The sequence below is a fragment of the Myotis yumanensis genome, unplaced genomic scaffold (genome assembly GCF_028538775.1).
Source record: "Myotis yumanensis isolate MYYU_CA2020_CCGP unplaced genomic scaffold, mMyoYum1.0.hap1 SCAF_14, whole genome shotgun sequence".
Classification (NCBI taxonomy): Eukaryota; Metazoa; Chordata; class Mammalia; order Chiroptera; family Vespertilionidae; genus Myotis; species Myotis yumanensis.
In genome coordinates this window covers 280,259-304,820 of record NW_027223765.1, presented here as the reverse complement: position 1 = coordinate 304,820, position 24,562 = coordinate 280,259, and the positions used below count along the sequence as shown (strand labels likewise).

General features: G+C 67.1%; 1 protein-coding gene and 1 long non-coding RNA gene across 3 annotated transcripts in view; one reads left to right on the top strand and one right to left on the bottom strand.

Annotated features, from left to right (window-relative positions):
• Positions 1–22,281, bottom strand: part of NBEAL2 (neurobeachin like 2) — a 27,502-nt gene extending 5,221 nt beyond the window's left edge. For both annotated transcript variants that reach the window (XM_070391122.1, XM_070391121.1), the window contains exons 1-36: positions 22,092–22,281; positions 15,097–15,185; positions 14,898–15,026; positions 14,729–14,810; positions 14,521–14,648; positions 14,151–14,233; positions 12,314–12,399; positions 11,936–12,218; positions 11,720–11,826; positions 11,139–11,219; positions 9,826–9,909; positions 9,493–9,591; positions 8,468–9,081; positions 8,254–8,386; positions 8,046–8,162; positions 7,549–7,870; positions 7,291–7,373; positions 7,096–7,188; positions 6,639–6,813; positions 6,383–6,516; positions 5,675–5,834; positions 5,378–5,480; positions 5,091–5,232; positions 4,840–4,995; positions 4,565–4,724; positions 4,306–4,391; positions 3,659–4,174; positions 2,731–2,909; positions 2,474–2,633; positions 2,214–2,351; positions 1,768–2,127; positions 1,521–1,670; positions 1,262–1,419; positions 840–964; positions 620–755; positions 24–184 (exon numbers count right to left, since the gene is read on the bottom strand). In XM_070391122.1, the coding sequence (XP_070247223.1) occupies positions 24–184; positions 620–755; positions 840–964; positions 1,262–1,419; positions 1,521–1,670; positions 1,768–2,127; positions 2,214–2,351; positions 2,474–2,633; positions 2,731–2,909; positions 3,659–4,174; positions 4,306–4,391; positions 4,565–4,724; positions 4,840–4,995; positions 5,091–5,232; positions 5,378–5,480; positions 5,675–5,834; positions 6,383–6,516; positions 6,639–6,813; positions 7,096–7,188; positions 7,291–7,373; positions 7,549–7,870; positions 8,046–8,162; positions 8,254–8,386; positions 8,468–9,081; positions 9,493–9,591; positions 9,826–9,909; positions 11,139–11,219; positions 11,720–11,826; positions 11,936–12,218; positions 12,314–12,399; positions 14,151–14,233; positions 14,521–14,648; positions 14,729–14,810; positions 14,898–15,026; positions 15,097–15,185; positions 22,092–22,142 (5,863 nt within the window). In that variant the 5' untranslated portion in view covers positions 22,143–22,281. The remainder of the gene's footprint in view (positions 1–23; positions 185–619; positions 756–839; positions 965–1,261; positions 1,420–1,520; positions 1,671–1,767; positions 2,128–2,213; positions 2,352–2,473; positions 2,634–2,730; positions 2,910–3,658; positions 4,175–4,305; positions 4,392–4,564; positions 4,725–4,839; positions 4,996–5,090; positions 5,233–5,377; positions 5,481–5,674; positions 5,835–6,382; positions 6,517–6,638; positions 6,814–7,095; positions 7,189–7,290; positions 7,374–7,548; positions 7,871–8,045; positions 8,163–8,253; positions 8,387–8,467; positions 9,082–9,492; positions 9,592–9,825; positions 9,910–11,138; positions 11,220–11,719; positions 11,827–11,935; positions 12,219–12,313; positions 12,400–14,150; positions 14,234–14,520; positions 14,649–14,728; positions 14,811–14,897; positions 15,027–15,096; positions 15,186–22,091) is intronic.
• On the top strand, positions 20,436–24,562 carry LOC138992392 (uncharacterized). Its single transcript, XR_011468098.1, has 3 exons — positions 20,436–20,521; positions 23,603–23,735; positions 24,440–24,562. It is a non-coding gene; the product is annotated as an uncharacterized lncRNA (long non-coding RNA).

Sequence of the window (24,562 nt, the reverse complement as noted above, 5' to 3'; positions counted from 1 at the left end):
CCACGCAGCTCCACCAGACGCACCCTCCTCGGTTTCCACGCGCTCGGCGCTGCCGTCGTAGAAGTATATGTGCTGCGTGGTGACCTCCAGGAGCCCTGGGACCACGGCCACCACCGTGACCAGCTGGCACTCCGCTGACAGCACCAGCTTCTCATGCTGCTCGTCCAGTTCCGCCGCCTCCATCCTGCGGGTCAGCACCCACTTCAGGCTCTTGGCTCTGGGACCCCTTCCCTCAAGCCCAGGAGCATGCTCCGAGTGCCATCAACTCAGAGGAGAGGGAGGAGCTGCTCAGGGTCCAGACTGGCCCCCGGTCCTGCCCCTGGGTCTCTGAATGTCTTGCCAGGACACCAGCGCGTGTGCCCAGCTTCCCCTCGCTCAGCCCCTGCCCACTCCCGTGGGCCCCCCCGAGGCTGGTCTGTGTTGCCTGCCCTGCTCTGGGTGCCTCGCTGTGAAAGAGTAACATCTGTTCTGGGCGACACCTCTCGCCAGCCCCGCCTGATTTGGGACAGTCCTTCAGGGTGTTTAGCCCTGCGGCAGAGGGAATGGACTCGGGGCCAAACCCCCGCTCCTGTACCCGGAGCAGACGCCCGGCCCCGTCGGCTCTCCCAGCCCCACTCACGCCGTCTCCAGGGAGGCCAGCTCCTCCTCGCCCAGCTGGTCTTCCGGCAGCTCCTCGGGCACGGAGCTGACTTTGGCCTCTTTGGTTACTGCTAGAGGCAGCGCCGCCTCCTCGGTGGGTGTCAGGGGGGCCTCGCCTGCAATGGGCCCACGGGTGTTCAGCCAGAAATGGACGGGGCAGCAGGTGGGGTCGGGCGGGCCCAACCGGCTCTCCCTCTCACCTAGGTTGTCGCGGAGGGCACTGGCTTCCAGGTGAGCATTGAAGTGATGGTTGGGCACCAGCTTCAGTCGCATGCGTGAGTACGTCTCGGCCCGGGACATCTTCCACCGGGGCGTGGGCGGGTCCCTGCGGAGATGCCGGTGGTTCCTCCCAGGCCCCCCAAAGGCAGCCTGGCTCTCCGGTCCCCTCCTCCCTCCCAATCCCCGCCCACCCTAGAACCCCGCCCTACCCTAGCCCCGCCCACATGAAGGCTCAGACCCCGCCCACCCGATGGCCCAGGTCCCTGCCTCCCTCCCAATCCCCGCCCATTCCCTGCCCCGCCCACCCTAGGACCCCGCCCTTTTCCAGCCCCGCCCACCCTATGGCCCAGGCCCCGCCCCGCCCCGCCCCGCCCCGCCCCTCCGAGGGCCGAGCCCCGCCCACCTGAGGGCCCAGGCCCCGCAGGGGCTGGAGAGGCGCCGCCACAACGCGCGCCAGTGCAGCAGCGCCGTGGAGAGCTGCGCCGCCTGCTGCTTCTGCGCCGCCCCGTAGCGCAGCCCCTCCAGGCGCGCCCGCCGCTGCACGGGCTCCAGCACCTGCTCCTGGGGTGGGGGGAGCGATGGTGAGCCCAGGGCTGCGTCCGGTCCCCGCGGGGCGGGGCAGCCCCAGGCCCGCCGCCCCCAGGCCCGCCGCCCGCGCGCACCTGGAAGGCCCGCCGGCTGTGCGCGCGCTCACACTGGCGCCGCTGCCCGCTGCTCATGAGGGTGTCGTAGCAGGAGTTCCAGAAGCCGGACATGAGGTCGTGGCTCTTGGCGTAGGTGTCCATCTCGAACTGGGACATGGTGGGCTGCACCTGGGGGTGGAGGGGGATGGAGGGGCAGGAGGCCAGCGCTCGATGCGGGCTCCCGGCGCCACTTCTCCGCCCGCGCCCGCGCCCGCGCCCCGGGCACCTGCTTGTCGATGAAGTGGCGCCATTCGGGGGTGGCGCAGAAGGCCTGGAAGTCCTCGAAGAAGGTGGGGCTGCCGTTGGTGGGCGGCAGGGAGGGCAGCCCCCACTGCAGCCCCAGAGGCCCATAGGCGCGGTCCAGCAGCGTCCGCACCAGCGGCACCAGCCACGAGCAGCGCTCCCCGGAGGCGGCTGCTGGGGTCCGGGGCTCCGGGTCCTCCGCGCCCACCTCGCCAGGGGAGGCGTTCAGTGCCCGCGCCAGCGCCGCCTCCAGCTTGGAGAGCACATAGCAGGCCTCCTCCCGGCGCATGGGCACGGCGGTCTGCAGCAGCGAGTGCAGCCTCACGTAGGCCTGGGCGTGCAGCTGCGGGCACAAGGCACGTGTGGGTACTCGAGGCTCCCGGAGCTCCCCGGGGCCGTCGCGCCCTCCCCACACCCACCAGTGCTCACCTGCGGGTCCTCCAACAGGATGTAGCCCAGCACGAGGTGCAGGCCAATCTGTGCCATCTCCCGGAGATCCGCCGTGCCGTTGGCCAGGTGGGACCAGGCGCCCAGGCGGTCCAGCAGGTTGCACACACCTTCAAAGAGCTGCCACACAACACCCAGCAGCCATCACCCATGGGGACGGAGCAAGGTCAGGGCGGGGCAGGGGGCCCGGTGGGGCTCACACAGCCAGGACTGCACGCGTCCACCGCCCCCCCCACACACACCTTCTCACTCCACAGCTCCTGGTTGCCATGGCCCTCTGAGCACAGGAAGTCCTGCAGCAGGCGCAGCAGCCAGAGCACCTGCCGGGTGAGGCTGGCCAGGCCCCCGGCCGGGGCCTCTTTGATGTCGCTCAGGGCTGACTCCAGCATCATCTCCAGGAGGCTGGGGAGGGCGAGGGGCTCAGGTGTCTGCCTGCTGCCTGCCCCCCCCGCCTCCTGCCCTCCCCGCAGGCCTCCGGACGGCCCGGGGCACCCCTCACCTGCGCTTGATGCAGTCTGGGGGGCGCACCAGTGTGGCCGAGGCCCCCAGCTGGGTGAGCACCGAGAAGACCTGGCCACGTTCCCGCCAGGCGGCCTCGTCGCTGTCCTCCACGCCCCGCCACGTCACCAGGAACAGCATGTTGGTGAGCAGGTTGCACAGCTCCTCCTCAGGGGTTTGCTGTGGGCCCAGACAGGTGGTGCAAGGTGTGGGCCGGGGACGGGGACGGGGGGGGGGGGGTCAGACTGGCCTCATGTTATCCCAGTCGGCACCCCTTGCCCACCACTTGTAGGGACACCGGGGCAGAGCATTCAGCCAATAGATGGCCTGGCTCTGAGGCCGGGAAGAATGGTAGCCAGGCCTCAGCCACTGCCTGGATTCCTGGGAGAATCCCGGGGTTTCAGTGACCCCTAAGAGAGGCTTAGGCAGTTCACAAAACTAGATTTCAGTCCTCACAGGCCTCAAGAACTGCCCGGGAGCCCAGCTCAGTGGTTGAGCGTCAACCTATGAACCAGCAGGTCATGGTTCAATTCCCGATCAGGGCACATGCCCGGGTTGTGGGCTTGATCCCCAGTGGGGGGCGTGCAGGAGGCAGCCGATCCATGATTCCCTCTCATCACTGATGTTTCTCTCTCTCTCTCCCTCTCCCTTCCTCTCTGAAATCAATAAAGATACGTTAAAAAAACACAATGCCCGGAATGCTCTGGAGGATGCCATAGAATAAGCAGAGGCCAAACCCCAGGCCCAGAAGCACCAGGCAGGACGCAGAGGGCTGTCCACGGACCTGTAAAGCCCTGCCCTATGCTGGGACCCCACTGGCAGCTGCAGCCCTGATGTTAGGCAGGGCTACCCCTGTGAAAGGCTACCTGCCCTCCCTGTGCCTCGAGGCGTCCCCGTGAGTACCACACGGTGGCGGGGGCCCGCCTCACCTGAGGGTTGCTGGTATTGGAGGTGTCGTCCCCACTGGCGGTGGGCTCTGGGAGGCTGCCGTCCCCCAGCACGTTGGAGAGGCTGGAGCTGTGGCGGCCCTGGGCCGCGGGGAAGGGCCGGGGCCCATCCAGCGGGGAGGGTGTGCCCGGCTGGCTGGCGGGAGTGAGGGTCCCGCTGCCGCCGCTGCCGCCACCTGCGATGTTGCCCGAGTCCACACTGGACCGTTCTAGGCCCAGGTCCAAGGGTGTGCAGAATGGGGAGAGCGCTTGGTAAAAGGCATCGGGGTCCGGGCAGGGGGCCTCCGAGGGCAGGAAGACGTCCGAAGGTTCAGGGGACTCGGTGAGTGGCTTGGGTGAGGCTGGCTCTGGGGAGGCGGGCAGCTCCGAGGGGAAGGGCAGGGGGCTGCCGGCCGTGGCGGCCTCCAGCACGTACAGCCGCGTCAGGACGTCCTGCCAGCCAGCCTGCCGGGCCAGCAGCCGCACGACGTCGGGCTGCCCGTAGAAGAGGTGGAAGAGCTGCGGGCCCAGGCACCGAGCGTGAGGGGCTCGCCCGAGAGATCTCCCCCCGACACGCCCAGGACCCCTCATTGCCGCAGACAAAGTGAGCTCTCGGGGCGGCGCCCCCAAGCTTTGCCGCCCGCACTCACCTTGCGACAGATGTCCAGGCGGACGCCGAGGTCAGCCTGGAGGGACAGCTGCACCACGGCCATCAGGTCTGAGAGGCTCAGGCAGTCTGGGAAGAGGGCCAGAGGGGCCTGAGAGCTGGAGCCTGACCCTCACCCTAATCCTCCCCTGCTGGCTCAGCCTCGGCCCCTACACCAGCACCTGCCCTCTTCCCACCTGCCCTGTTCCTGGAGCCCTGTCACCCCTCCACCTGGCCTGCCCTTTGAGCCCAGCAGGTGGTACCTGTGCCCAGGAACAGCTTGTAGAGGCCCCGGCAGAGCTGGAGGGAGGCCGCCCCTTCCGGCAGGCAGGCGACGAGCCCCTGGAGGCCACACTCTCGGAGCCGAAGCGGCTGGCGGCTGTACTCAAGCAGGTGCTCCATCTGCTGCAGTCTGCGCAGGACCTGGGCGGACGGCACCACCGGGAGGAAGTCACCGCGGAGGCGAAGCCACACGCAGCGCCCTGGGCCTCAGCAGCCACAGCGGGAGGGACACCAGGGTCGGGTGGGCTGGGCGTACCTTGCAGACGCGCCTGGGCAGCTGGGGCAGTGACCACGGTCGCACCAGCAGTGCCAGCAGCACCTCCAGGTTTCCCGGCTCCAGCAGGAAGCCAGCCACGAACGGGGCAGCTGGGCCCTGCAGCAGTGCCAGCAGCACATTCAGGGCGCCCAGCACCTGGGGGACACAGAGGCTCACGCTGGGCTGGGCCTCCCCACGGGGTGCACACCCCGGCCTCTCCCAAGCCGCCCTGTCACCGGCCTCCAGCCTACCTGGCCGGCATCACCCGCAGCCGCCAGGAAGCTCAGCACCACCTGCAGGTCTTCGGCCAGGGAGCTCGGCGCCAGGAGCTCCAGCAGTGCCGTCTGCACCATGCGCAGCTCGTCGGCCGCCAGGGGGCACTCCCGCTGTGAGCTGCACAGGCCGGGCCCCCACACCCAGGGGCACAGAGGAGAGAGAACAGGGAGCGTGGCAGTGAGCTGGGGGGACTGGACCGCCCGGCCCCCAAGGCCAGAGGCCGCTGGGCAGCCCCTGGCGACCTGCCCCTCCCCAGCCTCACCTGTAGTGGGTGTGCAGGGCGTCGAGGATGAACTGGACCCCGTACTTCTTCTGCAGCTTCTGTCTGTGCTTGCGGATTACGCTGGCCATGTACTGGATGTGGCCTGGCAGGCATCGCAGAGGGCTCAGGCCACCAGCCTGAGCTGGGCCCTTTCCCATCCTCCTACCCGACACCCCCAGCGAGGGGCGTGTTCCCCTCAGGCACCCCAGGGCAAACTTGTCCCTTCAGAGCAGGGGCGGAGCTTCTCAGACTCTCCACCGTCGTGGCGGCGTCCCTCCACCCGAGGCTCATACCTACCGAGGCATACAGCGAAGTCGCTGAGGGTCCAGAGGTGGAAGTTGAAGAGCAAGTGGTGGTAGAGCGGGTACAGGAGGGGCCCACTGCCCTCAGCGGCCACCTGCTCCATCAGCAGCTGGGCAGACTTGAGCACGTTCATGTCCATGGCCCAGCCGGGCACCTGGAGCAGAGGAGGTGGAGTGAGGTGCCCGGCCCTGCCCACCGCCCGGCCAGCCTCCCGGCTCCCACTCTGCCCTGCACAGGCGGACAGACGCCAGCGCCCTGCCTGCTCGGACCCCTCAGGGCCCCCTCCAGGCTCTGAAGTGCCAGCCCCCAGCCCGCTGACCAGTCCCCCGTCCCAGCCTGAGCTGGTGCTTCCCCCGACCCTCAGCCACACCCTGCCCAGCCTTTTTTTTTTTTTTTTTTAATGTATTTTTATTGATTTCAGAGAGGAAGGGAGAGGGAGAGAAACATCAATGATGAGAGAGAATCATGGATCGGCTGCCTCCTGCACGCCCCACACTGGGGATCAAGCCCGCAACCCGGGCCTGTGCCCTGACCGGGAATCTAACCGTGACCTCCTGGTTCGTAGGTTGACGCTCAATCACTGAGCTTGCCGACCGGGCCTGCCCAGCCTTTCAAGGCCCCTCTCAAATGCCACCTCTCCCAGGAGGCTCCGCCTGGTCCCCCACCCAGACAGGGCAGCCCCTCGCCGGCCCCCAGGCCCACCTTGCGCAGGAGCGCCCCCAGGATGGCAGGGCCCTGGCACTGCACCAGGCTCTCCTGGTTCACAGGGTGGCCCTGCAGGAAGTTCCGCAGCATCAGCAGGAAGGCCGCCACTGCGTTCCTCTCCATCCGCTCCTCTGTGGCCACCAGGAAGGGGACAGGTGTGTGTCAAGGGCCTGCCATGGCCACAGAGACTCAGGCCCTCCAGCCCCCACGGTGCCAACATTCCCTCCCTCGGCCCGGGCACCCGGACACTTACCTGGGGACATGCCTAGAGGAAGGGTCAGGCCCTGGGTGTTGTGGCTAGAGGTCAGCTCGGGCCCCACCAGGTCATGCGTCTCGGCCGGACCTGCCTCGGCCTCTTGGGGCTGGGCAGCCACTCGCTCCAGGAGGGGCAGCAGGGCACCCATGCCCCCCACACAGGTCACCACGTCCTGGGGGGCGGGGCAGCTGTGAGAGGCAGCTCCCAGCCCTTCCCTGGCCAGGCCACCCCATCATGCCTGGTCTGGGCGCTTGGGCCAGGGAAGTTTTGCTCTTGAACCCAGGTCTCCTAAAGGCCTCCCAGGGCACCGTGCCTCTCCCCAGCCCAGCCTGTACGCACACGTGCCCACGCTCACGCTTTCCGCACGCACTGCCCACATGTGTACACGCACCGCCCACGTGTGTACACGCACCGCCCACGTGTGTACACGCACCGCCCACGTGTGTACACGCACCTTCACGTCCCACGTCTCCACCCTGTGGCCCGTCAGGCGGCCGTCCAGCCCGTGCCCAGGGGACAGGTCCAGGCAGATGTTGTTCTTACAGGCCTGCGGGCAGGAGGAGCGGGCAGCCAGCGTCAGGTGGAGGGCGGCAGACGGTGGGGTGCCGGGGGAGGTAACGGGGTGAGCCCACGCCCCTCCCCCCAGTACCTGAGGTGAGTAATGGAGGAGCAGCTTGGCGCCGAGTTCATGCAGGTCACCCTCGGGCTTGAAGGGTGCTGTCTCGTTGGGCCCTGTGGGTCGGCGGGGCCTTCAGACCCGGCTGCCCCTCCGGCCAAGCCCCGACCAGAGGACTTCCAGGGACGCCTTCTCCCCTGAGACCCCCACTTTCCAGCCTGGGCACTTTAAGACTCCAACCACCCGGTTTGGGGACCCTGGGGGGGGCGGGGGCTGGGGGGGGCTGCGTACCCAGGCTGCACAGGGCCTGCAGGGTTGCCGTGGGCAGGGCTTCGTGGAAGATGGCCACGGCCCCCAGCTCGCCCTCCAGGGAGGTGGGGCTGCCCCAGCGCGTGTCCTGGGTGCCTGCGAGGGTGGAGCTGATGCTGCCCTCCGGCGGAGGGGCCCCCAGCCCAGACCCCCAGCCCAGCCCTGTGGTCGCCGGGACGGACTGTGAGCGGGTGAGGGAGGGGTGAGCGGGGGCCAGGGCGGTGGGGCCCGCGGGCGCCGGCAGCCCCGTGGTGGTGGTTGTCGTGCGGTGGCCAGCGGAGCCGATGCAGCAGGAAGAGAAGGACTGCGGAGCCGGGGCGGGGGCGGGTAAGGGGGGAGTCCGCTCACAGCCAAGCCTGGGGTCCACCGGCATCCAGCGCTGCACAGTGGCCCCCAGGGCTGCACAGACCCCGAGGCTCCAGACCCCACCCTGTCCAGGTCCCCCAGACACCCAAAGCCCCCCAGCCCTGCCTGTGCACCTCGGTGAGGCAGGGGCAGCGGAGGGGCGCTGTCTTGACCAGGTGGCCGTCCTTGTAGATGTGCACCAGGTTCTGGCTGAAGAGCCCGCCAGGCATGTGGACGATGGCCACACAGTGCTGGACGGAAGCACGGCATCGGGCGGTCGGCGGGGGTAGGGACCCCCTGGGCTGGGGCCCCCCGCCCGGCCACACGAGGAGGGAGGCTCACCCAGGCAGAGTCGGCGAAGGACACCTCGGGCAGGCTCACGGTCAGGTACTCTTTCCGGGTGCACACGGCCACCACCAGGGTCCCGGCCGCCGTGAAGAAGGCCTCGAACCCTGAGCCACTGCTGGCGAAGAAGCTGGGGACAGGCCGAGCCAGTTAGGCCTGCTGGTCCTCCGTGCACCCTGGCACTCCGCCCCGGTCCCGGGCACGCACCCACCTGTACAGCTGCTTTCGCTGGAGACGCCGGGCGGGGGCCGGGGCCGGGGCTGGGGCCGGGGCGGCGGCCAGCGGGTGCAGGCAGAGCCAGGCGTGGAAGGTGAAGCCGGCCCCCGGCCAGCGCTGCACCGGGGGCACCATGATGCCCGCCATGCCGGGCGTGAGGTCAAAGTAGTGCAGGGCTCGCGCAGGGCCCCGGTGCCGGGCCATGCCCGACAGCGCGCGGATGACGGCGCCCGCGTGGCGGGCTCTCGCGGCCTCGGCCCCTCCCGGCCCTGAGTCCAGCCCCGGCGGCGGGCGAAGCAGGCGACGCAGCTCCAGGGGCCGCAGGGACACGCGGCCCAGGGCTTGCAGCAGCGCCAGCAGCTGCTCCCGGCAGCGGGTCCCCAGGGCCACCCCCGTGCCGAGCGTCTCCAGCAGGCAGCTCACCAGCCCGGCCTGCACGCAGGTGGCGCGGCTGGCGGGGCAGCTGTCGCAGAGCCTCCACAGGCGCTGGGCCAGGAAGAGCCGCAGCTCGGCCGTGGGCAGCGCCGGCAGCCAGCGCGTCAGCACCAGCACCGGCTGCTCGTTGCGGACGGGTGGCGGCGGGCACGTGCTGTGGTCGCCCTCCACAGCCTGTGGGGGGAGAGAGGGCCTAGCTCCTGGGCACCTGGCACCGAGCAGCTAACCTGCCACCTTCCTCTCTCCGTGCACTTGCCCCGAACCTGGGAGAGCAACATGTGCTCCCCCTTCAGCCCCCAGGTTGTGTCCGAGGCTCAGGGACGTCCGAGGCGCACGGACGACCCTCAGTCCCAAGGACCGTCCTCCGACCCGTTAACCCCGCTCGGAACCACGGCTCAGTCTGGGTCGGCCTGAACCCCAGGAGAATCCTGGGACTTGCTAACGTGCAGCAGCTTCGGGCCCCTGCAGCCTCACCCCAGTGACACGTGGTGAGCCACAGCCTCAGGATGTGCTGGCCATGGTCACAGCCCCCCAAGTGGAGAGCGGCCCCCCCCGGAGGCCCCGCCCCGGCCGCTGCACCCTCACCATGTTGAGCAGCTCCTGCAGCAGCCGGTGGGTGGGGGGGCCGTGGCTCTGCAGAACCTCGTGCAGGTGAGGGTAGCCGATGCGTTCCTTGAACACCTCCTGGGGGGGGGGGGTCCACACAGCAGGCTGCAGGTGGGGTCAGCCCACGCGTCCACCCCCAACCAGCCCCGACCCAGGACACCAGCTCCAGGGCTGACTGGTGACCTCCCGCCCAGGGGCCTGAGCGGCACCTCTCTGGACCCCCCCCCGAACCCCACCCCCTGCCAGCTCTGGGGCCCTGGGATGTTTCCCTCCTGCCCACAACTCTGCTGTGGGCGGCGGCAGCGACCTCACCTTGGCCGAGGGGGAGCCACTCATGACGCAGGTCAGCACCTTGACCACGTGGACGGCAATGGCATCCGTGTCCTGGTCCAGCACCTGGGGGGGAGGGGCAGTCAGGAGCCGGGCACCGCAGCTGGCAGCGCCCTGCAGTACGAGGGGTGCAGGGCCAGGAGCGGGTGCCCCAGGGCCGGTGGCTGAGCGGGCTGGGGGCCCTGGGGCACGGCAACTCCGTACGGCCCCAGGCCCTCTGCTCCTCGCCCGGACGGCGGTGCCCCTCCTCCGGACCCCAGGGCCCTCTCTGAGCCACTTGGCGAGAGCCACTCTGACCAAGAGGCCAGGGAAGGCGCCCAGGCTGGGCAGGCCCTGTCGCCACACCCTCCGTCTGGGGGGCTTATGGGCCGCCCCCCCCCCCCAGACACACGTGCAGGCGCCCACCACCCAGGATGATTGACAGGGGGCCGGGGAATGGAGGGCAATCATCACAGAATGTTAGAACCAGAAGAACCTTCGAGACCTTGGAGTCTGCCTCTGCCCCTGCCCACTAGGTCCACGTGGGGACACTGAGGCACGCTGCTCACTCGCCCGCCCTAGCCTGAGGGGCAGGGGGGCTTGGGGACGTGGTCAGCAGGTGCTACCAGCTCTGCCTGATCCTCCTCGTGACCTGGGCACCTTCTGACCCTCTGCGGGCTGTTCATCTATAGCCACCAGGGCCTCGCCTGCCTTGCCGATGAACGGACGTGCAGGCTCTCGGGGTGCAGCCGAGGCCACAGACACCCCGGGCTGCCTCGGGAGGGTCCCTGGAGGCTGGAGCCCAGGCACTGAGCCACCAGAGGGCGCCCCACGTGGAGCCTCTGATACCCTGAGCTTCCCGGCCCCCATGCCAGGCAAGGCGGGTGGGGGGGGGGGGGGGGCGCTCCCAGTGACCTGCCCAGAGCAGGGGCAAGGGTCCATGGAGAGAAGTGGCCCCACTCGGGGGACCGCCCTTTCCGGGAACGACTAGCCAAATCCCTGCATATCTATCGGGCTGTTTCCCTCTGGGGAATGGGTGTAGGTGGCTGGGTTTCGAAGGTTCCCTCCGGCTTGGCACAGCCAAACCCCAGCGCCCAGAAGCAATACTAGGCAGGACACAGGTCACCCCTGCCCTGTCCCCTTAGACAGGGACGTGGCAAGTAGGTGAGACAGCCTGGGACACCCAGCCCCGCTGCCCGGCCAGGCCAGGCCTCCTCCTGTCGGCTCACCCCCCGCAGAGCGCGGGAAGGGCTGAGGAGCCGGGGGTGGGTGCCCAGGGAGGCGCGTGCCTGAGCGGGTCAGCCCCAGGGCGGTACCTTCTGGACATCGGGCTCGGTCAGTAACCGGGTAGCCAGGTCACTGTCCCCCTCAGGGGGCGCCCGGGCCTGCAGGTATAGCTGTGGGGAAGGGGGAGGGCACAGGGTGGAGGAGGCAGAGGAGAGAGAAGGGAGATGAGGGAGGCGCAGGGTTAGAGCAGGGCCTGTGGCAGCTGCCGGGGCTTGCCCTGGAGGGAAGGATGCGCCCTGAGCCCAGGCTGAGCGCCCCCCAGGCCCTAGAGAAGGGGAGGGAAGCTGCGCCCCATGCCCTGCTCAGAGGGACAGTCGGGCGGCTAACTGGACAGGAGCAGGCCCGGCATCCAAACCGCTGAGCCGTCCTCCTGCCCCGGACCTGGGGCTGGGGAAAGGGAAAACGGGGGCCAGGGCAGCTCCTGTCCTTCCACAGCACCCCCTCCTGTGGGTGCAGAGCCATCCTCGGCTGCAGGCCCCCACTGCGCTGCAGGCATCACACCAGCTCGTCCCTCCAGCCTGTGCGGCCCGGGTGTGCTCGGCAGCATCTGGACACCCACACGCGGTTCCCCCTCGGCTTCCAGGCCCTGCACCCCTGCCCGGCCGCCCACCTTGCTGTTCTGGATGAGGCGGATGAGGTGCTCGAAGCAGTTGTTGCTGAGGAAGGTGGCCTGCAGCACTGGCCGGTCCTCGCAGGCCAGCATCATGGGGATGGCGTCTGTGGAGGGGCCTCGGGTCAGCCCTGCCCACCGCTCCCAGCAGCGCCCTCCCCGTCCTGCCCGGTCCAGCCTGCCCAGGCCTCCTCCCGAGCCCGGGCCCAGGCCCACCCAGCATGCTGACTCGCCGGCTGATGAGGGCCTCTTCAGGGCCTGGGCTGGGCCCGGCCGGCCAGTCGGCGTTCAGGACGCGGAAGTAGCCCTCGAGCAGGGTGTGGAGCTCTGGACCTCGGTGGGGCGTGCGGCTGGCGTGCAGGACGTGGACGGCGCCCACCAGGGCCTCCAGCGCCAGCGCCAGGAGGCGGGAGTCCTGGGCCGGCCCGCGGCCCCAGCCCTGCACCACTCCCAGCAGGCCCTGCACGGAGCCGGCGCTCAAGGCCAGCTGCCCGTTCTCCTGCAGGTCGGGACGGAGACGGGCAATGGGCAAGGGCTCCTCCAGCGGCGACTCCGAGACAGCCACCCTCTGGCCGCAGGGTCCGCCCAGCCTACCTTCCCTCCTGCCAGGACGGCCCCAAAGAGGTGGATGAGCCGCAGCAGCAGCGTGGGAGGCAAGCGCTCTGCCTCCTGCAGGCTCTCTGGAGGGGGGCGAGGTGGGGGGAGCAGGACAAGGTCACCGACTGGCAGGGCTGGGCATCTTTGGGGTCTACAAACAGGTGGGAGCCCGGGGGTGGGGGTGGGGGCTGAGGGAGGACACCTGGTTCTGAGCTGAGGGGTCTTAAAAGCCATGGTTCTCCACCAAGGGGCCTGAGGGGGACACGGCCCTTTTTGGGGAGCTCGAAAAGGAACAGGACCCTGAGAGCCGTGCCAGCCCCCTAGACCCTGAGCCCCGGTGTGAGCACCCCCTCCCACTCCCCTGGAAACCCAGGTTTTAGTCCCTCAGATGCAAATCTTCTGGTCCCTCTGCCCTGACAGTTGGTGCTTCCCCCAGTGACCTGCTGGCGGAGGGGGCTGCCTGTGTCTAGCGTCTAGATGCCCTCACTCCACCCCCGCCCCCGCCCCCGCCCCCGCCCCAGCCCTGCTGGGACTTCTAGGGGCTTTCACAGCGTTGGGTGGACAGGATGCCAGGCCACAGACTGAAACCCAGAGAGCAGAGAGGCCCGGCCTGGTCACACGGTGGCGTGGGGGGTGGAGGAGCAAGAGCAGGGACGGCCTGACTCAGGCGGGATGGGGGGGAGGCCGAGCGGGGACAGGGCTTTGAGGTGGGCCTGGAGCGCAGCTGGCCTTGCAGGGAGAGGAAACTGGCCGAAGACCTGCAGGTGGTTGCCGTGTGGCCTCTAGGAACGAGAGGACGGGACCTGGCTGGGTGCAGGGAGCAGTGGGGCTGGGGAGGAAGGCCGGGGGGACAGGGCTTGGTCCTGAGGGTGTCAGGCCACGTCTGGGCGTTTACAAGGGGCAGGGACTTAGTTCTGTTCTGAGGAGAGAACTCGGGCAGGGAGGGAGGCAGGGAGCTCCCGGGCGCCTTCCCTCCTGGAGCTGCGTCCCTGCCCCGGGCCCAGGCCAGCAGCCCCAGGGACATCAGAGACAAGGACATGCCTTCTTCTCTTTCAGTCCTCACGCGAGGACATTTTCCCATTGATTTTAGAGAGAGTGGGAGAGAGAGGGAAAGACAGAGAGAAACATCGACGTGAGAGAGACACATCGATGGGCTGCCTCCTGCACAAGCCACGACCAGGGCCCAGGCTGGGGAGGAGCCTGCAACCGAGGTCCGTGCCCTTGACCAGAATCGAACCCGGGACCCTCGGTCCGCAGGCCGGGGCTCTATCCACTGAGCCACACTGGCTAGGGCAAGGACATACTTTCTATCCCAACAGAAAACACCCTCCCACGCTCACTGCCCCACCCCACAGCACCCTGCCCGGGCCCACCTACAGCACTGGCCAGTCTCTCTCTGATGACAGAAGAGGGGACCCAGGAGAAGGGGGTCCCCAGGGAGAGCTCCTCCAGGAGGGAGGGAGGAGGGAGTGGAGGTAACAGCTAGTGTAGACGTTGTCCTGAGGAGGGTGCCCACCAGGCGGAGGCTCCAGGGACAAAGGGACTGGACTAGGGATGGTTTTACGGGTGTCCAGGCGGTTGGGGGACCCAGGGGATGGGAGGGAAGGGGGAAGGGAAATCGGCGCCCCCGCCTGATGCCAGGCCTTCTCTGCAGCCCAGAAATTACTCATCTTTCCCAGGCCTGCCCTTTCTCTCCTCTCTGCCCTGAAGCCCTCAAACGGGCAGGGCTCTCCCTCCCACTGCAGCCAAGGCCAAGCTGGTCCTGTCCAGCATCCACGTTCCCCAGGGGACAGGCTTGGGGGCGGGGCCAAGCAGGGCAGGGGCGGGGCCTGACCTGCGAAGAAGGCTCCAAATTCAGCAGGCAAAGCAGCAGGAGGGAACTTGTACTTGCTCTTCTCCTTGGCACTGATGACTTCCCTGGGGTGGCGGTGGAGGGCAGGGGGCCGGTGAGGCTGGGCACTTCACCCCTCCTGGGTCATGCCCCCCCTCCCCTACCCCCCCCCCCCCCCCCCCCCGCGCCAGCCAGGACACAGCCCCTCCCACCTCTGGGTCATGCCCCCCCTCCCCTACCCCCCCCCCCCCCCCCCCCCCCGCGCCAGCCAGGACACAGCCCCTCCCACCTCCACACCTTGGCCACAGCCCCCATGCCACCCGCACCCTCTCCGGGCCCCTCGGGTCCTGGTGGGTGGGTGGCCGGCTCTCACCCGTGGTGCTGGCGCCGCCAGGTCTGGTAGGGGTCAAAGAGGCCCTCACAGAGGAGGAGGGCGTGCAGGGCCACCACCTCCTCCAGCTCCGGGCCAGGGCCCTCCGGCAGCGGCGAGCGCCCTTTCAGCTGCGGGTGTGCGGAGCAGGTGGAAGGGGTCAGCTGGGTGGTGCTATCACCTGTCCCGCCCCCCAGGGGGAGCCACTCACCTTGGCCACCAACCGGGTCAGTAGAGCCAGCACGCGGGGCACCAGCAGCTGCCCCCAGCCGGCCTCCACGTTCTCCAGGTTCCTGGGGAGGGAACGAAGGCAGAGGCCACAGCTGTCCCCGTGCCCGGCCCCGTCGCGCCCCCCACCGCGGGCAGGGCCGCGGACCCACCTGCAGAGGATGATGAAGAGCTTGAGCAGCAGCAGGGTTTGCTCCAGGTCCCCCTGGTCCAGCTGCTCGGCCAGCACACGCAGCGCGTCCGGCGGCAGTGGCGGCACCTCGGCACCGGCCTCCTCGGGCCTGCGGGGAGAGGGGTCACTGGGGTGCTGCGGACCCCAAGGCCTCCCCCCTCCGTGAGAGCCAGCCTCACCTGCGTGGCTCCAGTGAGGACAGCGAGATGCTCCTCTCGAAGGCATCCACATAGGCCTTCAGCCACTGCTGCAGGGAGCCCAGGTCCTTCTGCAGGTTGGGGGACGGGGAGGGGGATCAGAAGGGGTGCAGTGGCCGTGGGGGCACAAGGGGATAGAGACAGAAGGGGAGAGTGAACGGAAGTGGGCACGGAGTAGAGGGAGCAGAGGTAGAGCAGAGGGGGCGGAGAAAGGGAGGGACAGAGACAGGTTGGGCGTGAGCGAGGCAGGAAGTCGGAAGGTCAGCATCAGAAGATGGCTGTCCGTACTGACAACTCTCCCAGGCCACCCCTCTGCTTTCCAGTCTCTTGTTCCTACCTCCCTAGCCTTTGGGGACCCAGGCAGGCCTGGCAGAGGCAGGGGAGGGGCTTAAGTGTGTGCATGCCTGGGGTTTGGCTGTGGCCCACACCCACCAGCCAGGCCTGACCCAAAGCCGTGGGCTGAGCCCTCGCCTGCCACCTTCTTCCAGCTCAGCAGCCACCACCTCCAGGAAGCCTTCCTTGACCGCAGATCCCAGGGTGCATGTGCACTATCAGCCAGGCAGGCCCATGCACACGCACGTCCCATACAGACAGGACGTCCTTCCGGGCCCTGGGAACCTCCGCCCACCCTGCTGGTTACCTGGACCCCAGGCCCCAGAGCCGGTTCCATGGGTCAAGGGGCAGCGGCTGAGCCCAAGTCTAGGTGCCGCCAGGGAACCTTGGGTGTGAACGGGAAACGTCCCCTCCCGTCCCCTCCCGCCCCAGCCGGGGCAGGAAGCGCAGAGTCACGGTGGGGGAGGAGGGCCGCTTCCTCCCGGCAGACCGCAGGGATGTGGGGTGGGGGTGGGGTGGGGGGACCGGGCACCCAGGGCCCAGCACCAGCGGTGAGGCCTGGAACACGAAGGGGCGGGGCACACGTCGCTATGCCTGGGTCGAGGGCATGAGGTGGGGGCTGGAGTCAGGGCAGGCCTATCGGGCCCAGGTTCTGATCCCACTGCTCTAGTGCCCTTCATCAAGGCACCGGAGCTCCCTGACCTGGGTCCAGGGCCCCAGGGACTGTGAGGAGGACTCATCCATCCGTTTTCCCCACCCTCTCCCGTGTCCTGGCCTCCGCACCGGGCCCTGTGGTCTCTGCTCGGGGGACACAGCTGAGAAAGTGCTAGCCCAGCTCTAATCTGCCCTGAGCCCTAAGCCAGCGGCCGCCAACCTTTCGGACCTCATGGACCACCGGTTGGCGACCGCTGCTCTAAGCGGAGAGGGTCCTGGCCGGGGCCTGTGAGGGTCCTGCCCTCAGCCTGCCCTCTCTCCCTCCACGCTGGCCCCATCTGGAGCTCCCATCCCAGCCAGCTGAGCACTGAAGACAACTTTCCTTCCCAGGGGCAGAGGCGATGGCCAGGGACTAATGGAGAAGGACGAAGGGGCAAGGACACATCGCAGGCCGCACCCAGCAGCCCGCGGCCGCTCCCCGGGGCCACGGACCTCAATGCGAGGACGTCTAGCGCTGCCCTTGGACGGATGGCTAATTTTTGCCACGTGTGCGCCTCAGACCACAGAGGCCAGGACGGAATAAACCCCAGGGAAGGGGGCTGGATCCCAGCAGCCTGAGCCAGGCCCCTAAGAAACCTAGGTGGAGGCCTCAGCCCCGAGGCTGGGCACCTTCAATGTGCATTTCGTCACCGGTCCGAGCCTCAGTTTACCCTCTTATGCCTCAGTTTACCCTCTTGTAAACTGAGGCAACTCAGAGACGGGCTAGGGCCACCAAGGTGCAGGCCCGCACCCCTGCCACTCCTTGTCAGGTACCTCTGGCGACCTCTCCCCGCTCTGCAGCAGGGACGCCAAAATGCTCAACCCCGAGGCCCCAGACCAGCCAGGACGCTCAGACCATTTCTTTTGAACTCTTCCCACAGCAGGGCGGTGTCTGGGGGGCCCCAGAGGGAACACTTCACCGGTCTGGCTGCACCTTGAGGATGCTGAAAGCCAGACCTTAGTTCCCGGCCAGGAGCACTCCTGCTTGCTAGCCAGCCAGCCCCAGCTGACCACACGACCCCTGCCTCCTGCCCCAGTGACCCCACAGGGCCGCACACGCTTTGCTGTCCATGTTTCCTCTGCCTCAGCGCTCCCGCCGGAGCCAGGACCTGCCCCAGCCCCACCCCCTCTGGTGCTGCAGAGGCCCGGGCTGCCAAACTGAACGGGTTGAGGGCACGGGGTCTGGAGTCCACACCTGGTTCTCCCACTTGGTAGCTTGTTACGTAACATGAACTAGTCTCTTTGCGCTTCAGCTGCCTCTTTGAAAGCATCCCTTCGCTTCACTAGTCAAGGCGCTCCCACTGCACCCAGCGGCACGTGCCGGGTCAGTGGGAGCTCATCCCAAATCCGGGGCTGTGAGCTTTTTCTTATAGACACTGATTCAGAGAGGAGGGAGAGGGTGAGAGAGAGGAACATCCATGATGAGAGAGAATCACGGACCGGCTGCCTCCTGCACGGCCCACGCTGGGCATGGAGCCCACAACCTGGGCCTGTGCCCTGACCGGGAATGGAAGTGTGACCTCCTGGTTCCTAGGTGGATGCTCAACCACTGAGCCACGCGGGCCAGGCCAGGGGTGTGAGCTTTCTAGGGCAACACTTGTCTTCTCCCCACCCCCTTCCATGAGTGACAGACGAGTGTCAGACCTCGGCTCACTGGCAGAGCCTCGGTCTCCTGGGCCCCTCCCCGGCTGGCTGGCCCAGGCAGGGGAACGGAGCACCTTGGTGGGCCCCGGAGAGAGCTGGGCGCCGGGGAGGGAGAGAAGATGGGAGCTCCACAGCGGGGACTCCTCCCATCAGAGCCTCCTGAGTGGTAGTGAGCACCATCTCCTGGGAGAGGCAGGCAGATATGGGACAGGCCTGATCAGGGTGACCTCTGTGGGGACGGGGGCCTCCCCCCTCAGCATGAGGAGGGGGACGGCAAGACCAGGCTGGAAGTGGCTCTGACGACACCAAGACTGGAGGTCAGACTTGCAGGACCAAGGAATGAAGCAGGAAGACAGGCGCTTTGCCGGGGCAAGGACCTGGAGCAGAGTGGTCCCAGGGCCCAGGGGGCGGGGCGTTTCCCCCCTTTACTTGGGGAGGGGATCTTGAAAGGGGTGGACCTGCTGGTCTCCACAACACCCCACCCGGGGCTTAATCTTACCCTTGTCCTATCACTATGGAAACCAGGAATTTCCTTCCAGGGTCCCCAGAGTAACAGACCCTGTTTCCATGGGGACCCCACAATTCCACATCAGCTCCCCAGTTGCCATAACAACCCCAGGGATTACCAGCCCCTGGGCTCTGCTACTCTCCCCAACACCTCAGCCCCACCCCCTTGGGTTGCCTTGGCAATGGAGGACGGTAAACTGAGGCACAGGAGAGCACAGGACCCAGCTGAGGCCCCAGAGCCGGCAGAGGGCCTTCCCAGGTTTCCATGAGGTCACCAGTCAGGGAGGGGTGGGCAGAGCAAGGCCCGCTCCACCTCTGACCTGACCTCCCTGGAACCTGAGTCCTCAAAGGCAAAACTGGAGAGTTCAACCTGGGCTCCCCACCTGTAACCTCAATGTATGTCCTATCCTGACCTTTGTGACCTTGAGTGCCCCTTAGCTGGGGTGCCCCCCGCCCCCCACAATGTTCATTTTCACTGGGGGAGCTTTTGAGGGACATCCCTGCTCCAGCAGAAAAGGGGCTACTCATTTGCATGTTATTTTGCATAAACTTTCCATGCTGCCCTACTGCTAGCCTGTTGGGTGCTGTCCCCTTCCCCTCGCGCCCCTTCCCCATGCGATCCCCGGGGAAGCCCCCGCACCTGCCCCCAGGCCCCCCTCACTCCACTGTCCTGTTCTTGCTCCTGTTGTTTCGGTCCTGAAGCCATTAGGGCCCAAACTCAGCCTCCTCTGGCCCGGCTTCCCTGATTGGTCACTGCTGTGGCTCTCTGTCCAGCCACTCAGCTGGACCCAAGGAGCACCTACTAAATGTGAGGTGCTGTGGAGCCCGGAGTAGCAAAAACAATGAGGGTTAACACGGGGACCCCTGGGCTGAGGTCCGGCTTGGTTTGGGGAAAGGGGAAGGTCCCACGGAGAACACAGCTGTGCAGCCCCTGCCCAGAGGACAGGTGACACACAGGATGGAGGCCGGCCGGAACTCTGCCCCGAACTTGTTTGCTGACCTTGGTATGACCCTGCCTTGGTGTCCCCACCAGAGCCCCGAGGGACCTCAGACTGATGATGCGGCTTCTTCCTGCAGGAGCACCCACAGCCCCTTCCCTCCCCCCCAGGTAGCCCCGCGCTGAGCAGGGCCCCAGGGGGAGGGCATGGATGGGTCTGGACCTGGGAACTGTGAGGGGAGAGGAAGGGCAGAAAGGGGTTGCTCCCCAGGGCGGGCCAAGACCCACAACTGGGGAAACAGGTTTGCCAGCTGATGTCAGCTCTCGCTGCCAAAGGGAGGGGCAGGTGCTGGGGAGCCTCCTGGCTGGGTGGCCGCAACTCTGGGGTCTTTCCTCCCCTTTATCAGTTCAACCCTTTACCTCATCTTAACCCCCCCCCCCCCCCAGCACACACGCTGGGTCCCTAGCCCATCTCACCCCCCGCCCCCCCCCGCCCCAGCACACACGCTGGGTCCCTAGCCCATCTTACCCCCCCCCCCCAGCACACACGCTGGGTCCCTAGCCCATCTTACCCCGCCCCCCCAGCACACACGCTGGGTCCCTAGCCCATCTTACACCGCCCCCCCCCCCTGCCCCACCACACACGCTGGGTCCCTAGCCCATCTTACCCCCCCCCCCCCAGCACACACGCTGGGTCCCTAGCCCATCTTACCCCCCCCCCCCCAGCACACACGCTGGGTCCCTAGCCCATCTTACCCCGCCCCCCCAGCACACACACTGGGTCCCTAGCCCATCTTAACCCCCCCCCCCAGCACACACGCTGGGTCCCTAGCCCATCTTACCCCCCCCCCCCCAGCACACACACTGGGTCCCTAGCCCATCTTAACCGCCCCCCCAGCACACACGCTGGGTCCCTAGCCCATCTTAACCCCCCCCCCCCCAGCACACACGCTGGGTCCCTAGCCCATCTTACACGCCCCCCCCCCCCCCGCCACACACACACACACACACACACACACACACACACACACACACACGCTGGGTCCCTAGCCGGGCTCCAGGCCGCACAGCCACCTCCCGGAGCCAGCTGGGTGGGGACAGGGTTCCGGGAGCAGGAGCAGCACCAAGTGGGCAGGAAGGCGGTACGGGCTTCCTCTGGGGCAGCCTGGCCCCGCCTGGCTCCCAGTTCACACTCACATCCTGGATTTGTTTGCCAGGCCCAGGCTGCCCCAGGCCTGTCCAGGCTTCCAAGGCCACAACCAGCCACCGTGTGCCCCAGACCTGCCCTGCGAGGTGAGGAGCTGGGGGGGGGGGGGGGGCGCAGATACACCTCCTGAGGGGACAGTGGGGCTGACCATTTGCTGAGCTCATCTAGAGGGGGGTGCAGAAGCATCCTCCTTAGCAGGGGCCACCCAGCCTGAGGACCCCCCGTTAGCATCCCTCAGTCCATCACCTGGTCACAGGAGACCCTGAGGACCAAGAACCGCCATGGCCACCGGCAGGAGAGGCATGAGGGCCAGGGGCAGGTGTCCTTCACAGAGACCAACCCTTGGGGGTGGAGACGGGCTGGGGTGAGGGAGCCCAGTGCAGCCAGGGAAGCAGCAGGCTCCTCTGGCCTGGACCAGTCCTACTGGCCACCCCTCTGGGGTACAGGCCGCTCCTGAGGCCAGGCCTGGGCCACGTTTCCAGACAGGGAAGCTCAGAGGTGTACAGAGCCTGGCCTGGTCACACCACAGAAGGACTCGATCCCATCCACACGCTGCCTCCTGCCAGGGCCCGCGCCCTCTCACCACCAGAGTGGACTCCAAAAGCTGTGGCCCCCGTGGCCTGGATTCCAGGTCCCTGGGGCCCCCACGCCGGCCTGTAGTCCCGGGAGATGGCTGGACAGCCTCTTCACAGAGGGCCAGCTGATCAGAGCAGGAACTTCCCCCAGTGACCAGATCAGGGACACACAATAGTCCATTGTGCCCAGGGCACACCTGAGCCAGCAGCAAGATGCCAAGCAGGTGCAGGGAGGGAGGCTGGTGCTGGGCGAGGGGAGGGAGCATTAACCTGGGAGTCCTCCCTGCTGCGGATGCAGAAGGAAAGTGGGGGCCTGGGGAAACGAGACAGAGTTTGGGGGACACCGGGTTCTCAGCTCTGTCGGACGCCTGGGTGGGTCCCCGCCTTCACCTTCTGAAGCCATTTGAGGTGGCCTCGGAGACAAGACACAAGACGGGGAGCTCCGCAGGAACGGGGTCCCTCCACCCCTTTCACACTTCCCTCCTAGCTCAGCCCCTACCCCCACGCTCAGCATCTCAGGCAAATCTTTTCTTCTGCCTGGACCCCGTCCGGCCCCCCCGTGTAGGGCGAGACCGCCTGGGGCCAGGGAGGAGCCCAGCACTGCCCGTCCCCTGGGGAAGGAATGGTGTCCAAGCGGGACCGGACCGTCGTGGGGACGCCCGGGCTGCACACCCCCAGCTCACTCAGACCCTAGAGCGACGGGGCCACACCTACAGGAGGGGCCAGACCAAAGGCAAACCAAGCCTCTGCGCTCCTCCCGACCCCACCAACCTTTCGTTTCGTTTCCCAGCCTCAGTCTCCCCAGTTGGAAAAGGGGGACGTGCCGGGCCGCGGTCCGAGCCCTTCTCCTCCGGCTGGACCGAGGTGCGCGGTCCCCACCCCTCCGGAGGATCATTGAGGGGCGCGCCCGCGAGGACAGTCCCCCAGGTGTCAGGCGCACGCGTGTGCGCGGAGCCCGGGCACCCCCTGCGCGCGCGCATCTACGCGGCCCGGGTGCCTCGGGGCGCGGGCGCAGGTGTAGCAGGTGCGGGCGCGCGGATCTGGGGACACGGCGGTCGCGGGGCGGGGCGGGCGGCCTCACCTGCGTGTAGTACCGCAGCCACAGCTCGTAGAGTCGCTCCGAGGCGGCCATGGCCCGGCCCGGCTCCGGCCCTGCTGCGCGCCACCTGCCGCCGCCACCTCCTCCGCGCCGCCCGCCGGTTGCCCTCGGCCAGGCCCATGGGCGGCGGGCGTCACTCCGGGGCGGAGCGGCGAGGAACTCCCAGGGTGAGTCGTCCTGGCCCCCGCCGCCGAGCCGCTCAAATCTGCACGCTCCTCCTCGCGCCGGCCTCCGCCCGCTTCCTGCACTTGGCGGCCGCCACCGCCGCCCCGCCCCTCCTGGGACCGTGCACGGGGCGGAGAGCGGGCGGGAGGAGGAGCCTGAGGTCAGGGCGGCCCGGGGGGTGCCCCACAGCCCCGCCCCCGCAGCCCGCGCTCCCCCAGAGCCCCGAGAATGTCGGGTCCGGGGTCCCCGAGTTGTCCCGGGTCTAGATACGCCCGGGATGCAGCCCGCCCGGCTGGGCTTGCCACCCTGTGTGCAAAGGAAAGGCGTGCGGGGTGCGGGGTGCGGGGTGCGGGGTGCGGGGTGCGGGGTGCGGGGAAGGAGCTGCGGGCCACGTGCAGCGCCCGGTGTCCTTCAACAAGTAATTGTAACAATAACCATGGCGACCACTTGTAGAGCTGACCACGTGCAGGAGCTGCTTTAAGCGTTTTCTAGGAAGACCTAGTACTACTTTTAAAAAACACCACCAAACACACACCATTTTTAAAAATTGATTTCAGAGAGGAAGGGAGAGAAACATCAATAATGAGAGTCATTGACTGGCTGCCTCCTGCACGCCCGCTACTGGAGGTCAAGCCCACAACCTGGGCCTGGGCCCTGATGGGGAGTTGAACCCAGGACCCTTCAGTCCGCAGACTGAGCCAAGCCGGCTCGGGCCTGAGTGCCACTTTTTTGCGTGGACTGTTGGTGGAGCAGAATGGGGGTCAGAGAGCAGCAGAACACGCCTGAAATGACCCCCTGGAAGAGCAGTTCCCTCATCAGTGGGGCACATTCCTGGGAGATTTAGCCAATCCCGCGGGTCCTCTCCTCCAGGAAGCCCTCCTAGATGTGCTGGTGGGAGCACAGGCCACTCCAGGTTCAGTGCTTGCTTCACATATTTCGAATTCTTTCACCTTAAGAGGTTAGAGGCAAGAGGGAGAAACTGAAGCCCAGAGGGGGCCACGTTAGGACTACCTGGGCAGCCAGGGGCAGCATGGACAGGAACAAGAGGCCTGACTCACTCCTTGCTGGGCCCCTGCCACCTTCACCCCTAGACTTCTTTCCATCAACCTTTCCAGCTGGCTTGGGAGTTGAGGGGCCCTCTGGTGTTGAGGAGGGGCCAGGCCCTTTGTTGGGGCTGGGGGGAAGTTTGTGGGGCCCAGAGAGGGTGTAGGACTTGACCAGTTGAGGACTTGACCAATCTGGAGCCCCTGGACCTTGGGAAGACAGACTCTGTCCCATGCCCATCCCCATCCCCATCCCCATCCTGTTCTGTCCTCTTGGCTTCTTAGGCAGCCCCTCTACACTGGCCTTTTCTCCTGCCCGGTCCAGTCCATCCTACCACTGAGCGGACATTTCCTGTATCTGCTACCTGCATACCAGGCACCCCACCTGATGCAGGAGATGGGGAGCCAAAAGACCCAGGTTCGTGAGGTCCAGAAGGTTGTTTGGGGGAGCAAGGCGGGGGTCTGTGGCAAAGGGGCATTTGTCTTCTCAGGTGGGAGGAGATGGAGTTCTGAGGACCCAACATGTCGTCAGATCTTCGCTTTAGCCAAAGGGGTCTCGGTGGTCAGGGCATGCTGATCGATGCAGGGAAGAGCCTGCTAGGGAGCAGTGCCCTGGTGGCCACCTGGTGCAGTCGAGGCCAAACCAGCTCTCCCCTTAGTTCCGGAGAACTAAGCTCTAGGGGTTCCTTGGGGCACACTGGGCCCAGGCTGGGGATTGCTCTTCTCCAGGGTAGGTAGTCTGACCCCGGGTACTTTTACTCCAGGGGTGTTGGAGAGACGGGAGGGGACCATCCATGAGCCCGAAGGGAAATCGCCATCCAGGCAAGCCCCGCATTGCGCAGGCTTTGTCTGAGCTGAGAGTGGACACAGAAGGGTCTAGGGGCCCATGGACATCCCAAGAGCCACTGGTAGTGGACACAAAGGGAGAGGTAGACCTCTTATTAGGCTGGGGTCGGAGTGGCGAGTCAGAGGAGGCTTCTTGAAGGCTTTGGAGTGTTGGAGAGTCCGAACAAGTGCACAAAGGTTGGGTCAGCGCATTCCAAGGGGCCGGCGTGGAGTGAGCTGTGGTTAGCGCTTAGGCAAAACCTGAGCGATCGACGCGCTCTATTCTCCTTCGCTCAGGTCTGATGCCACTTGCTGCTTTCTCACTGATTGACGTTGAACGCTTCAAGCTTTGCCCGCCCCCTACCGACGGAGCGAGTAGTAGGGGGGGAGGGGGCGGGCCCCCCTGGAGCAACTCAGCAT